This window comes from Eschrichtius robustus, chromosome 2 (genome assembly GCF_028021215.1).
Source record: "Eschrichtius robustus isolate mEscRob2 chromosome 2, mEscRob2.pri, whole genome shotgun sequence".
NCBI classification, from domain to species: domain Eukaryota; kingdom Metazoa; phylum Chordata; class Mammalia; order Artiodactyla; family Eschrichtiidae; genus Eschrichtius; species Eschrichtius robustus.
The window spans coordinates 118,077,288-118,090,816 of NC_090825.1; the positions used below are offsets into that span (position 1 = coordinate 118,077,288).

At 43.2% G+C, this 13,529-nt stretch overlaps 2 protein-coding genes across 2 annotated transcripts; both read left to right on the plus strand.

Moving 5' to 3' along the window:
• The first annotated feature begins 3,100 nt into the window (after positions 1-3,100).
• On the plus strand, positions 3,101-5,668 carry LOC137758493 (protocadherin beta-2). Its single transcript, XM_068534510.1, has one exon. It carries the CDS (start codon positions 3,211-3,213, stop codon positions 5,602-5,604), a length of 2,394 nt encoding a protein of 797 aa, XP_068390611.1. The 5' UTR covers positions 3,101-3,210; the 3' UTR covers positions 5,605-5,668.
• Positions 5,669-8,962: 3,294 nt separating this feature from the next.
• Positions 8,963-11,745, plus strand: LOC137758494 (protocadherin beta-3). Its single transcript, XM_068534511.1, has one exon. The coding sequence runs from the start codon at positions 9,144-9,146 to the stop codon at positions 11,508-11,510; it is 2,367 nt and encodes a 788-aa protein (XP_068390612.1). The 5' UTR covers positions 8,963-9,143; the 3' UTR covers positions 11,511-11,745.
• Positions 11,746-13,529: the final 1,784 nt, after the last annotated feature.

A 13,529-nucleotide genomic window follows, 5' to 3' on the forward strand; every position in this document is an offset into this window, starting at 1 on the left:
AAATACAGTATGCTAACACATATATATGGAATCTAAGGGGAAAAAAAAAAAAGGCCATGAAGAACCTAGTGGCAAGATGGGAATAAAGACACAGACCTACTAGAGAATGGATTTGAGGATATGGGGAGGGGGAGGGGTGAGATGTGACAGGGTGAGAGAGTGTCATGGACATATATACACTACCAAATGTAAAATAGATAGCTAGTGGGAAGCAGCCGCATAGCACAGGGAGATCAGCTCGGTGCTTTGTGACCACCTAGAGGGGTGGGATGGGGACGGTGGGAGGGAGGGAGATGCAAGAGGGAAGAGATATGGTAACATATGTATACGTATAACTGATTCACTTTGTTATAAAGCAGAAACTGGCACACCATTGTAAGGCAATTATACTTCAATAAAGATGTTTAAAAAAAATATATTCCTTTTGAGTACTTCAGAGTGCCTGTGCAAATCTCTGTCTTAGCACTTATTACTCACTACAGTAATTATCGCTTTACTTTCCTTCTAGGCTGTAACCTCTTGGGGTTTAAGTACCAGGCTTTATTCCATTTTATATCCCTAATGCCTTTCACAGTGCCTGAAATTAATCTGTGTGTAATAAACACCTGCCGATGAATTTAAAAACTCAGTGAATGTACAGCCAAACGACTGGCCTGTCTAAAATGGAAGAAATCAAATTCAAGTTACTCTCAAAAGAAATTGTACAGCTGACTGATAATAAAGCCGTATACTAATTAAAAAGTGTAATTAGCTAAACCAAAAGTCGGAGAAGTAATTTAAACTACCAGGAGGTAAGAATTGTGCCACTAGACCACGTGACACGAAGGTGGTTTTTTTTTTGACAGTTTCTGAGGGAAAGCGCTGTACAAACCAGGTTTTCAGTTCAGACGCCTGGCGGCGCTGCAGGCTAAAAATGGAGGTGGAGCCAGGCGCTTGCCACAGACTCCATTTTAGAAAAGACAAAACTGAGAGGGGCTGGGGGTCGACGCGCCTTGGAAAACGTCGGCAGCAAGCTGAGATTTTAGACCTTTCTTCAAACAAATGGGAACTAGATATATGTTGATGTTATCCCTACTGGACGACTTCCGAAGGCTTCTTTCATTAAAGACAACGCAGTCAAAGAAGCTATGCTGGAAACTGAGAGAAAATCTGGCAGAAAAAAGGCAAGTGGTGAGTTTTCCTTTTCTTCCTGGGCGTAGCGTAAACAGTCCAGGAAAAGGAAGGCTGCTTTTTATAGCCGGTTCCTGGAGATTTGGCCTTGCAGCGGAAAGGGGAGTGTCTGCGTAGCGGCGGGCAGACAGACCTGAGCAAGGTGGTTTCCAAACTGACCAAAGATTCGTGAGTAAAGGCTCTTCTGTGGGTGGATCTAAACTATTAAGAGATCAAAGAATATTTTAGATACACCCACAGAAGAGCCTTTCCTCCCGAATAGGAAGCCAGACCTATAGAAACTATACATTTCCAAGTATTACCTGTAAACTTTTTTGTTTTCTGAGAAAAATCTATGAATCTGAGATGTTGCCCCTTTGAAAAATTCTTGTGAATGTTTCAGAATGTGCATGGGGATGTGCCTGAGATTTGGTTGAATTTTCCACCATTGGAAACCACACAGGGAGTTTAATTTCACAATAATATGCGATGCAATAGTGGGGTAAGTAATTTTCCCATTCTTGGGGGAAAATCACTGGATGAAGAACAACCTATGGTAAGTTTAACTCTCACAGAAGAGAATGGTAGGTATCAACACTAGTCTCAGACCTCCAAAGGTCCAGATCGTGACAATCAGTGACAACCTTTGAGATGCATGCTCTTCAGCAACCTGGTTGTCAAAGCCTGCTAAAGATTTAATCTCAGAACATTAATGAGCTGTTCACAGAATTCTCCAGGCTCGCTGAATTCTCCAGTCTCACTGAATTCTCCAATCTCTAGTGCATACTGACCACACATTTTAAATACCACTCATATCTGTGCATTATAAACATCCACTGCAAGAAAATTACCAGGCAACTTCATGGCTACATGGCAAACATTCAGGCAATTTACATAGGAAATAGTTTCAGAAATACCTTTCTTCATATAAAAGATGTTGGATGACAGTTCCATAAAATTGGTGATGTTGACACTTACCTGCTCATCCTACAGTACTTCCAGAAGAAGACTTCACCTCTTTAAGGATTATCTCAGAACTCTGGAATAAAAAGAAAATGCCTTGGTCCTTCCTTCCAGAATTTTCTTTCCATTGGATGTAAAAAAAAATCCCCATGCTCTGCCAACCTAATGCAAGACAGAGATGGGAGATACATCTCTTTAACATCACTTTATCTCCAATTAAATTAGGTTCTTTGAAGCTAAAAACAAGACAGTATGTGGAGACAGTTATCACCCTTGGCATTCTTGCTTTTTGGGCTCTGGGTAAAAAGTAGAGGAAACACCCCCTTTCTGAATAATGCTATAGTTGTTGTTTTATTGCTCTATCTTCAGTAGTGTTTTCTCTTCTTCTGAAGCATAGCTAATTGTTAATTTATAGTCAACAAGTACCAATGCCTTAGCTATTTTTACCTTTTGTTTACCTATAAGACAACTGATCTGGACACTTCAAAAAATTCAGTATCAATAAAATACAGGGGACTGTTCTAGAATAAATAGATGTAATACCAATACAATCATGAAATTTGGTTTAAAAACAAATTTTCTAAGACATTCCTTATGTCAAGTGGTTAAGAAAATAAGTGCATTTGTAAAAGGAATTCAAGAGTGAATATGAATTCTTAAGTTGAAGAAAACTGGGGGAGGATAATGGAAGGATAATTTTAAAAAGTTATTAGGGACTGGATTTTAGATAATATGGAATTATTGTTACTTCGGTACACTGAGAGACACTACTTGAAAATATTCCATTTAGATTGCCATCAGTCTGAAAGAAAGGATTGGGATTTCCTTTATGTTTTGGAAAAAATAAACACTCGGAAAGGACGCAGGGTGGCGCTGCAGCATTAGAAGTAGAAGGAAGAAAGCTACCAGTCTGCGCTCCTCTAGCCAGATGCTCTGCTAAAGAAGCAAGCAGGAAAAGGAGGCTTTCTAAGGCAGTTGCTCCGGGAAATCAGGGCCCTAGGCATCTCCACTTATCCCAGTGTCTGAGTGATACTGGGAGATAGATCAGCGACAACGTGAATCCGAGCTGGGGCAAGTTTGCTGGGAGACGAGAGAGCGATGGAGGCAGGAGAGAGAAAGAAATGCTTTCTGAAACAAAGGCAAGTCTTGATATTCTTTGTTTTGCTGGGCATAGCTCAGGCTGGTTCTGAGCCTAGGCATTATTCAGTGGCTGAGGAAATGGACAGTGGCTCCTTTGTGGCCAATCTGTTGAAAGACTTGGGGCTGGAGGTAGACGATCTAGCTGCTCGGGCCCCCCGGGTCGTTTCCAAAGGGAAAAAAATGCCTTTGCATTTTGATAGGCAGACCGGGGATTTGTTGTTAAATGAGAAACTGGACCGGGAGGAGCTATGTGGCCCTACCGAGCCCTGTGTACTACCTTTCCAGATGTTACTGGAAAATCCCTTGAAGTTTTTCCAGGCTGAGCTACGGATTAGGGACATAAATGATCATTCTCCAGTTTTCCTAGACAAAGAAATAATATTGAAAATTTCAGAAAGTATCACTCCTGGAACTACTTTCCTAATAGAGCGTGCCCAGGACTTAGATGTAGGAAGGAACAGTCTCCAAAGTTACGCGGTCAGCCCCAATTCCCACTTCCATCTTAAATTACAAGACAGTTCCGACGGCACAATATTACCACAGCTGGTGCTGGACAAAGCACTGGATCGAGAGGAACAGCCTGAGATCAGATTAACCCTCACAGCGCTGGATGGCGGGATTCCACCCAGGTCTGGGACCGCCCTAATCCGCATTGAAGTCTTAGACATCAATGATAATGCCCCCGAGTTTGCAAAGCTGCACTATGAGGTGCATGTCCTAGAAAACAGCCCCATTGGATCCCAGGTTGCCATTGTCTCTGCCAGAGATTTAGATATTGGAACCTATGGAGAAATATCTTATGTACTTTCCCAAGCATCTGAGGATATTCGGAAAACATTTGGAATAAATGCAAAATCAGGAGAATTCCTTTTAACACAGGAACTGGATTTTGAATCTATTCAGACTTATACATTAAATATTCAGGCGACAGATGGTGGGGGCCTTTCTGGCAGTTGTGTGGTGTTTGTCCAAGTGATGGATTTGAATGACAACCCGCCGGAACTGACCATGTCAACGCTTATCAGTGAGATCCCAGAAAACTTGCAGGAGACCGTAATTGCTGTATTCAGCGTTTCAGATCCTGACTCAGGAGACAACGGAAGGATGGTTTGCTCCATCCAAGATGATCTTCCTTTCATTCTTAAACCCTCTGTTGAAAATTTTTACACTTTAGTCACAAACACAGCCCTGGACCGAGAAACAAGATCCGAATACAACATCAGCATCACCGTCACAGATATGGGGACACCGAGACTGAAAACCCAGCACAACATAACCGTGCTGGTGTCCGACGTCAACGACAACGCCCCCGCCTTCACCCAGACCTCCTACACCCTGTCCGTCCGCGAGAACAACAGCCCCGCCCTGCACATCGGCACCGTCCGCGCCACAGACAGAGACGCGGGCGCCAACGCCCAGGTCACCTACTCGCTGCTGCCGCCCCTCGACCCGCACGTGCCCCTGGCCTCCCTGGTGTCCATCAACCCGGACAACGGCCACCTGTTCGCCCTGAGGTCCCTGGACTACGAGGCCCTGCGGGCGTTCGAGTTCCGCGTGGGCGCCGCCGACCGCGGCTCGCCCGCGCTCAGCAGCCAGGCGCTGGTGCGCGTGCTCGTGGCGGACGACAACGACAACGCGCCCTTCGTGCTGTACCCGCTGCAGAACGCCTCGGCGCCCTGCACCGAGCTGGTGCCCAGGGCGGCCGAGGCGGGCTACCTGGTGACCAAGGTGGTGGCGGTGGACGGCGACTCGGGCCAGAACGCCTGGCTCTCGTACCAGCTGCTCAAGGCCACGGAGCCCGGGCTGTTCGGCGTGTGGGCGCACAACGGCGAGGTGCGCACGGCCCGGCTGCTGAGCGAGCGCGACGCGGCCAAGCACAGGCTGGTGGTGCTGGTCAAGGACAACGGCGAGCCGCCGCTGTCGGCCAGCGTCACGCTGCACGTGCTGCTGGTGGACGGCTTCTCGCAGCCCTACCTGCCGGCCCCGGAAGCGGAAGCGGCGGACGCGGCGCCCGCCGCCCCGCTCACCGTCTACCTGGTGGTCGCCTTGGCGTCGGTGTCGTCGCTCTTCCTCTTCTCGGTGCTGGTGTTCGTCGCGGTGCGGCTGTGCAGGCGGGGCGGGGCGGCCTCGGTGGGTCGCTGCTCGGTGCCCGAGGGCCCCTTTCCGGGCCACCTGGTGGACGTCAGCGGCACGGGGACCCTGTCCCAGAGCTACCAGTACGAGGTGTGTCTGACGGGAGGCTCCGGGACTTCCAAGTTCCTCAAGCCGATTATCCCAAACTTCCTTCCTCAGGATGAGGAGAGGGTTAGTGAGGCAAACCCCAGTTTCAGGAATAGTTTTGAATTCAGTTAAGTTTGAGTAAGGGTCTATGATGCCTAGTCTCAGTTAAATTGTGGAAAGTCCTTTTTTACTGCCTTGCCCATTGGAGTTGTTTTCTTTGTATTTGAAATGTAACCATCTTATTCCAATTCAGTGCATGTTACTGGTGTTTCTAGATGTGCTGCTCTGTGGTATGATGAATGCAAATTTTCTTTCTTTTCTTACTGTTAATATCACTGTAACTTAAGTCGATTTAATGTGTGAAAGTATATTTTGTATTTTCTGAAGTCGTTAATTTTTAGAGCACTTTTTTTCAAAATTCACCTTCCACAGTCCCTAGGTAATTTTTGCAGTCCTACATTTTTGAAGGTTTGCAATAAGTACATAGGGTTATTCGTTTTTCCTACCCAGAATATTTGTGTTTGTATAGAGTATTCTCTTAGGCTAGTTTAACTTTCTTCTTGTGAACTCACATTGGCTAAAACCATTAACATAGGTACATTCATGAATAACAAAGCACCCCTCACACTTTTCTAAATATATACTTCCTTAAAATGTTCATACCTGATAATTATGATTCTTTAGAGATTGTGAAAACCTTGACTGTTGGATTCTACAAATCATTCACATTAAAAGTCTTCAATAAATCAACTACCAATATTCTAAAATGTAGTTAAATAAATAGCAATGTCCAGTCATTTGCAGACATGCTAATTATTCATGCTTTTTATTAAAAATTTTAAAACCTCTGATTGTTTCAATCCATTTAAAAATCTGTTTTAATTATTTAAAACCATCTATTCTTTGAGTACTTCATTAAAATCCAAAAGATCTGAGAGAGTACATGTCTTTGTCCATGACCAAATTTTAGAAACTTCATATGTAATTTGGCATTGCATTTTAAAAAAACATCTGAAGCATTTATGATTCAATTGGAAATAAGCCCATGGAAAAAATATTTATCTTGGTTTGCTCATTCTATTTTTTTTTCGCTGACTACTTCCATTTTCCCCCTTTCAGTTTCCTAGACTTTTCAATGCTTTTTTGTTTCCTTTTTAGTGCTTGAGTTATGTTTCTCAGTAGCTCTCCATTTATTGCATGATTAGCACAATGACTGCAAGACTAGGTTCTTCATAAAAATTTTAAATGACTGATTGAAGGAAAGAAATGTCTTTATTTCATCTGTGATATACTGACACTCAAATACATTAAAATACTCACAGGACAAATTTTGCTGGAATTAAATGCTCTCTGATTTAATTTTTGGCTATTAACAGAACTTCACTGTTATTCAAACATTATGCAGTTATCAGTGCTTGGTGTCTCTTTCCTTCAACATATTTTTCCTTTTTCTTTTTCTGCTTAATTTTAATCTTCTCTCCTGCCCACTAGCTTAAGGAATCCACATGGGGAAATTGTTTTCAATTTTATGATTTATATTTTCCTTCCATAATTCCTTAAATGATTCATTTAACTTTCTTTATTATTTATTTCTTGCAGTTCAATTTCTGATCCACACATTAAAACAGAATTTTAATTTTTAATATTCTTCAAACTATCTTTAAATTTTTATATTATTTTATGTTTATTTGAACAAACTATACTATTAAAATTATAATATAAAATTTAAAGGTCTCATTTTGAGTTTAGCATTCATATAGAGAAGTATCTTGGTATCAAAGGTCTTTGATCTACCAAATTATTACCTGTAGGATCTTGAATAAGTCATATAATTTCTGTCCCCCTGGAAATGATAACAGCTATTTCAATAGCTTGCAGTTATGTCCAAATAAGATAACATAAGGATAAGAAGTGTAATTTTGTTATTTTTAGTATCACTAATATTAAGAGTAAATTTAATAAATGGTCCTTCATATAACATTACTTATAATTGTGAAGAAGCTATATTGAACACATGATATTTGTGCTGTTTCACTGCTCCGCCCAAAACCTTGCAATAGCTTCCTTTCACTCTTAGAATAAAATCCAGCTACCTATTATTTGGCCCCTGCCTACCTGTCCAGCCTTCTCTTCCCACTTACTCTTTTTTTTTTAATAGGTGATATTTATGTTTCTCTTTTTTTTATAAGTCTGTTTATTTATTTTTGGCTGCGTTGAGTCTTCGTTGCTGCGCGCCAGCTTTCTCTAGTTGCCACGAGCTGGGGCTGCTCTTCGTTGTGGTGCGCGGGCTTCTCATTGTGGTGGCTTCTCTTGTTGCAGAGCACAGGCTCTAGGGCGCGCGGGCGTTAGTCCTCGCCATGTGGGATCTTCCGGACCAGGGCTCGAACCCGTGTCTCCTGCATTGGTAGGTGGATTCTTAACCACTGCGCCACCAGGGAAGCCCCCCACTTACTCTTCAGACACTAAACTTTGGGTACACTGTCCTACCTTCATTATCTAGAATAGCTATGCTTTACTGTCCCCAGGCCTTTGCATTTCTTATATATGGAATCTTCCCATTTTAGTTTTAGCCTGGCAAACTTCTTCTCATCCTTCATATTCCAGATTAAATGGGACATTTTTGGGAAACTTTCTGAATCACCCCCATTAAGTTAGGTCTGCATATTGTATACTTCCGGTGCACTCATTATACATTTCCTATATAGTACTGTTTAAACATCTGTTTAAATTCTGTTCACCCCATTAGATGGGAAACTATATAAGATATATAGACATAGCCTGTCTTATTACCACAATACATCTAACTTCTACAAACGCAATAAAGATCGGTTTCCACAGGTGAAATACAGTTATGCAGATTAAAGAGTTAATACAGATGAAACCAGTAATCATAGAATTACTGTGAAATAGGAGGAGGAGAAAGCTCTGTGTTCCTTGAGTGAGTGCAAAAATGTGGAAGGAATTAGGCATTTGTGGTCTCTGGATATATCCCCTGACATGATTTATTATAATTTTTTATCACCTTGCTTGAGGTCGTCTTTTCATAGCATTTTTCTGACTATAAATGCAACTCGTGTGCATTTTACAAAATTTGGAAAATAAAGAAAAACACAAGTAGGAAAACGAAACTTCATCACTTAGAGCAAAATCTTGTAAAAATTTTTCTGTAATAATTACAGGAGGTGGGGTGAGTAGCTCTAGCAGGTGTCCACTCCCGCAAAATCATGGAAATGGGACTCTACCAGGGACAGTCACTTCTTTTAGATAAGAGCGCATTTCTTCTCCCTAGATTGTGTTTAGTTAACCCATATAACAGAAGAAATTCCTACAGGAGCATCAACTCGGTTTGATAAAAGGGAATAAGCGATTAAAAAAATCAAGACAAAAAGCCCAGCAAACATCACCTTCTCCAAGATTTTGAAACTGTGAGCGAACGCACGGTGGCGCTGTTGACTAAGAAGGAGGATTAAACCGCAGGCACTGTGTATACTCTGTAACACACCGATTCAGTGCAGTAAACTAGGGGTTGTGAGCCGGGGCAGATTTTTAAGCTAGCAAATCTGAGACTCTGGTAAGGATTGTTCGCTAGGTTTTCTTCAAAGGTTAGGAGGCAAAAGACTGCGTTTCCCAGTGCTGTTGGAGGCTAGCTTGACAATATTTCTCGGAAGAACATGGCAGAAAATGCAATGGAGGCCGGAGGAGAGCGCTTTCTTAGACAAAGGCAAGTCCTGTTTCTCTTTGTTTTTCTGGGTGGGTCTCTGGCTGGGTCCCAGTCGAGACGCTACTCTGTGGCTGAGGAAAAAGAGAGGGGGTTTTTAATCTCCAATCTAGCAAAGGATCTGGGGCTGAGTGTACGGAAACTGGCCGCGAGGGGGGCCCAAGTTGTGTCTAAAGGGAACAGACAGCATTTTCAGCTCAACCATCAGACCGGTGATTTGCTCCTGCATGAGAAATTGGACCGGGAGGAGCTATGCGGCTCCGCAGAGCCATGCATACTGCATTTTCAGATATTACTGCAAAACCCCTTGCAGTTTATTACAAATGAGCTCCAGGTCATAGACGTAAATGACCATTCTCCGGCATTCTCTGAAAATGAAATGCAGCTGAAAATCCTAGAAAACACTCCACCAGGAACAATAATTCCTTTGGGAAATGCTGAAGACTTGGATGTGGGAAGAAACAGTCTCCAAAACTACACGATCACTCCTAATTCCCATTTCCACGTTCTCACACGCAGTCGTAGGGATGGAAGGAAGTACCCAGAACTAGTACTAGACAAAGCGCTGGATCGTGAGGAGCAGCCAGAGCTTAGGTTAATGCTCACTGCGCTGGATGGCGGGACTCCACGGAGGTCTGGGACCGTCCAGGTTCACATCCTGGTCTTAGACATAAACGACAACACCCCAGAATTTACACAGTCCCTCTATGAGGTTCAAGTTCTAGAGAACAGCCCCGTTAACTCTCTTATTGTCACTGTTTCAGCTTCTGACTTAGATACAGGAAATTTGGGGACAATATCATATGCATTTTTTCATGTTTCTGAAGAAATTAGAAAAACTTTTCAACTAAATCCAGTTACTGGTGATATCCGACTAATCAAATATTTGAATTTTGAGGCGATCCAAACTTACGAGGTGGATATAGAAGCCAAGGATGGTGGAGGCCTTTCAGGAAAATCAACAGTGATAGTTCAGGTGGTTGATGTGAACGACAACCCACCAGAACTGACCTTGTCCTCAATTACCAGCCCTATCCCAGAGAACTCGCCAGAGACTGTGGTGGCTGTTTTCAGTGTTTCCGACCTAGACTCTGGAGACAATGGGAAAATGGTGTGTTCCATCGAGAACGATCTCCCCTTCATCCTGAAACCATCTGTAGAGAATTTTTATACCCTAGTGTCGGAAGGAGAGCTGGACAGAGAGATCAGAGCCGAGTACAACATCAGCATCACCGTCACAGATATGGGGACACCGAGACTGAAAACCCAGCACAACATAACCGTGCTGGTGTCCGACGTCAACGACAACGCCCCCGCCTTCACCCAGACCTCCTACACCCTGTCCGTCCGCGAGAACAACAGCCCCGCCCTGCACATCGGCACCGTCCGCGCCACAGACAGAGACGCGGGCGCCAACGCCCAGGTCACCTACTCGCTGCTGCCGCCCCTCGACCCGCACGTGCCCCTGGCCTCCCTGGTGTCCATCAACCCGGACAACGGCCACCTGTTCGCCCTGAGGTCCCTGGACTACGAGGCCCTGCGGGCGTTCGAGTTCCGCGTGGGCGCCGCCGACCGCGGCTCGCCCGCGCTCAGCAGCCAGGCGCTGGTGCGCGTGCTCGTGGCGGACGACAACGACAACGCGCCCTTCGTGCTGTACCCGCTGCAGAACGCCTCGGCGCCCTGCACCGAGCTGGTGCCCAGGGCGGCCGAGGCGGGCTACCTGGTGACCAAGGTGGTGGCGGTGGACGGCGACTCGGGCCAGAACGCCTGGCTCTCGTACCAGCTGCTCAAGGCCACGGAGCCCGGGCTGTTCGGCGTGTGGGCGCACAACGGCGAGGTGCGCACGGCCCGGCTGCTGAGCGAGCGCGACGCGGCCAAGCACAGGCTGGTGGTGCTGGTCAAGGACAACGGCGAGCCGCCGCTGTCGGCCAGCGTCACGCTGCACGTGCTGCTGGTGGACGGCTTCTCGCAGCCCTACCTGCCGGCCCCGGAAGCGGAAGCGGCGGACGCGGCGCCGGCAGCCCCTCTCACCGTCTACCTGGTGGTCGCCTTGGCGTCGGTGTCGACGCTCTTCCTCTTCTCGGTGCTGGTGTTCGTCGCGGTGCGGCTGTGCAGGAGGGGCGGGGCGGCCTCGGTGGGTCGCTGCTCGGTGCCCGAGGGCCCCTTTCCGGGCCACCTGGTGGACGTCAGCGGCACGGGGACCCTGTCCCAGAGCTACCAGTACGAGGTGTGTCTGACGGGAGGCTCCGGGTTAAATGAGTTTAAATTCCTGAAGCCGATTCTCCCTAGTGGTCTGATTCAAGACACTGGGCAGGACTAGCGCAAAAAGGCAATTGCAAGAATAGCGTAGGTTTCATTAACAGAAGAATCAAAAAGTTGTCTGGCTACGAATGCTTTCTTTTAAGTCATTTTAAGTCAAGGCTCTTGAGTTGATATAGTATTTTGTTTATATATTGATTTTACTTTCTATCTAGTTAACCCTGCATGTTCTTTTTTCATCCGCTTCCTACCTTTTCAATCCAGTATTAATGCCTCTTTCTTTTTCTAATAGGTGAGTAAAAATAAATGCATTATCTTTTAATGATGATTTCAAATAGGTTTATTTAAGGTAGTCATTTCAAATTCTATATCCAAAGCAATGTAGAGAGAGTTCTGAACCACCAATATTATAATTTACCCTATTGAATATAGTCAGGTAATATTCTTTATAATACTCCTAAAGCAGCTTTGTCTGGGGTTAATGAAGTGGATAAATAAAAATGTTTTAATATGTACCATTTTAAGGTGTATCATCCTTTAGAGGCTTAGTACTCAAATAAAACTTACACATATAATTCATTTTCTGTTTTGACATTTGCAATTAATATTTCAACATTGTATATGCTTATATTGGCTAAAAATGGACAAAAATGTAGATTAATAGGTCAGATTACTCTTAGATTTGCTTAAAGTGTATTTATGATGGATGACTGAGAAAAAAAAAATAAAACATAGGCATTTTGAACAACTGATCGTGCTTTTCCATTTGGCATGAAAAGATTATTTAATAAGCATCCGGTAGAATGACAATTTGTTTTTTAACTTCTGAGATGTATTATCAACCTGAGGGCCATTTTTTAAAAATTTCAAGAAAGTACATGTATATATGTTCTCTAAATGCTTTATAGCAAAAGTGGTGTCCCATCCGATCCTACTTTTAAAAAATTAATACCTACTTGGCATTTATATGGTGATATATGAAGGAAATATTTTCTTTGTTTCCTCTCTTAGTTCCCTCCTTCAGATTTCAACCTGACATGATTTAGGATTATGTATGGTCCTTCTGGGATAAACACTGCCCAACCACATCAGCATTCTACCTCCTATAGAGTAATTAAAAGAAGATTAGAAGAATGGGAAGTTCTAAAGGGGAGAGAGCAATATCACTGTGAAAGTCTAAATTAACTACAGCTAAGAATAAACTCTTGAAGCAACCAAACATCAATTTTTATGTCTATTTTGAGTGAAATAGAAAAAAACCTTATTTTAAAGTACAAAACATTTAGTCCCCAATTAAAGAATCTGATTAGGGAAAAATAAAATTTCTCCTCATAGGTATTTTCTCATCCAGAGGCATAGAACTTTCCAGGAATTGAATACTCATGACTAGAAGAAAGAGAACTGAAGTTTCTCAAAGATTTTGAAAATTCTCAAAAGAGAAAAAGAATGTTGTTAACTAGATGTTAACTAGACTTATGTCATCATTTGCAATATGCACAAATATCAAATCATTGTGTCACACCTGAAACTAATATAGTATTACATGTCAGTTACAGCTCAAAAATTTAAAACCCCTAATGACTGTAAAAAAAAACCAAAAAACAAAAAAATTTAATACTGACATGTCTTCAATCACACATAAAGTTATAATCATATTAAAATGGTGTTATTTTATGTATGAGAGTCAAATACATGAATCCTTATTAATCAGGGGAAAGACAGTATTTCCTTTCACTCATTAAGTACTTTATAGAGATACTGAATCTGGCTCTTTGGTCAGATTTTTTTTTTCTTCTTTTCATACTTAGCTGAATTTTCATGAAGATCAGAGAAAAGGCAAAGAATTCTGATCAAGACTTCTCTGTATTTGGCTGGCTTAGTTCCAGGTCGTATCAGAACCAGGGAAGTTTTCAACTACAGAAAATATGGAGGCCAGTTCTTTTTTGGCCAATATGGTATATGATTTTGGACTCAAATTGGAGGCACTATATAACCGGGGAGTTATTTAGACCCAGACATAAGAAGAACAGATACTTAATAATATCTTAGTTGATAGATGCACTGAATTCACATATTGTTG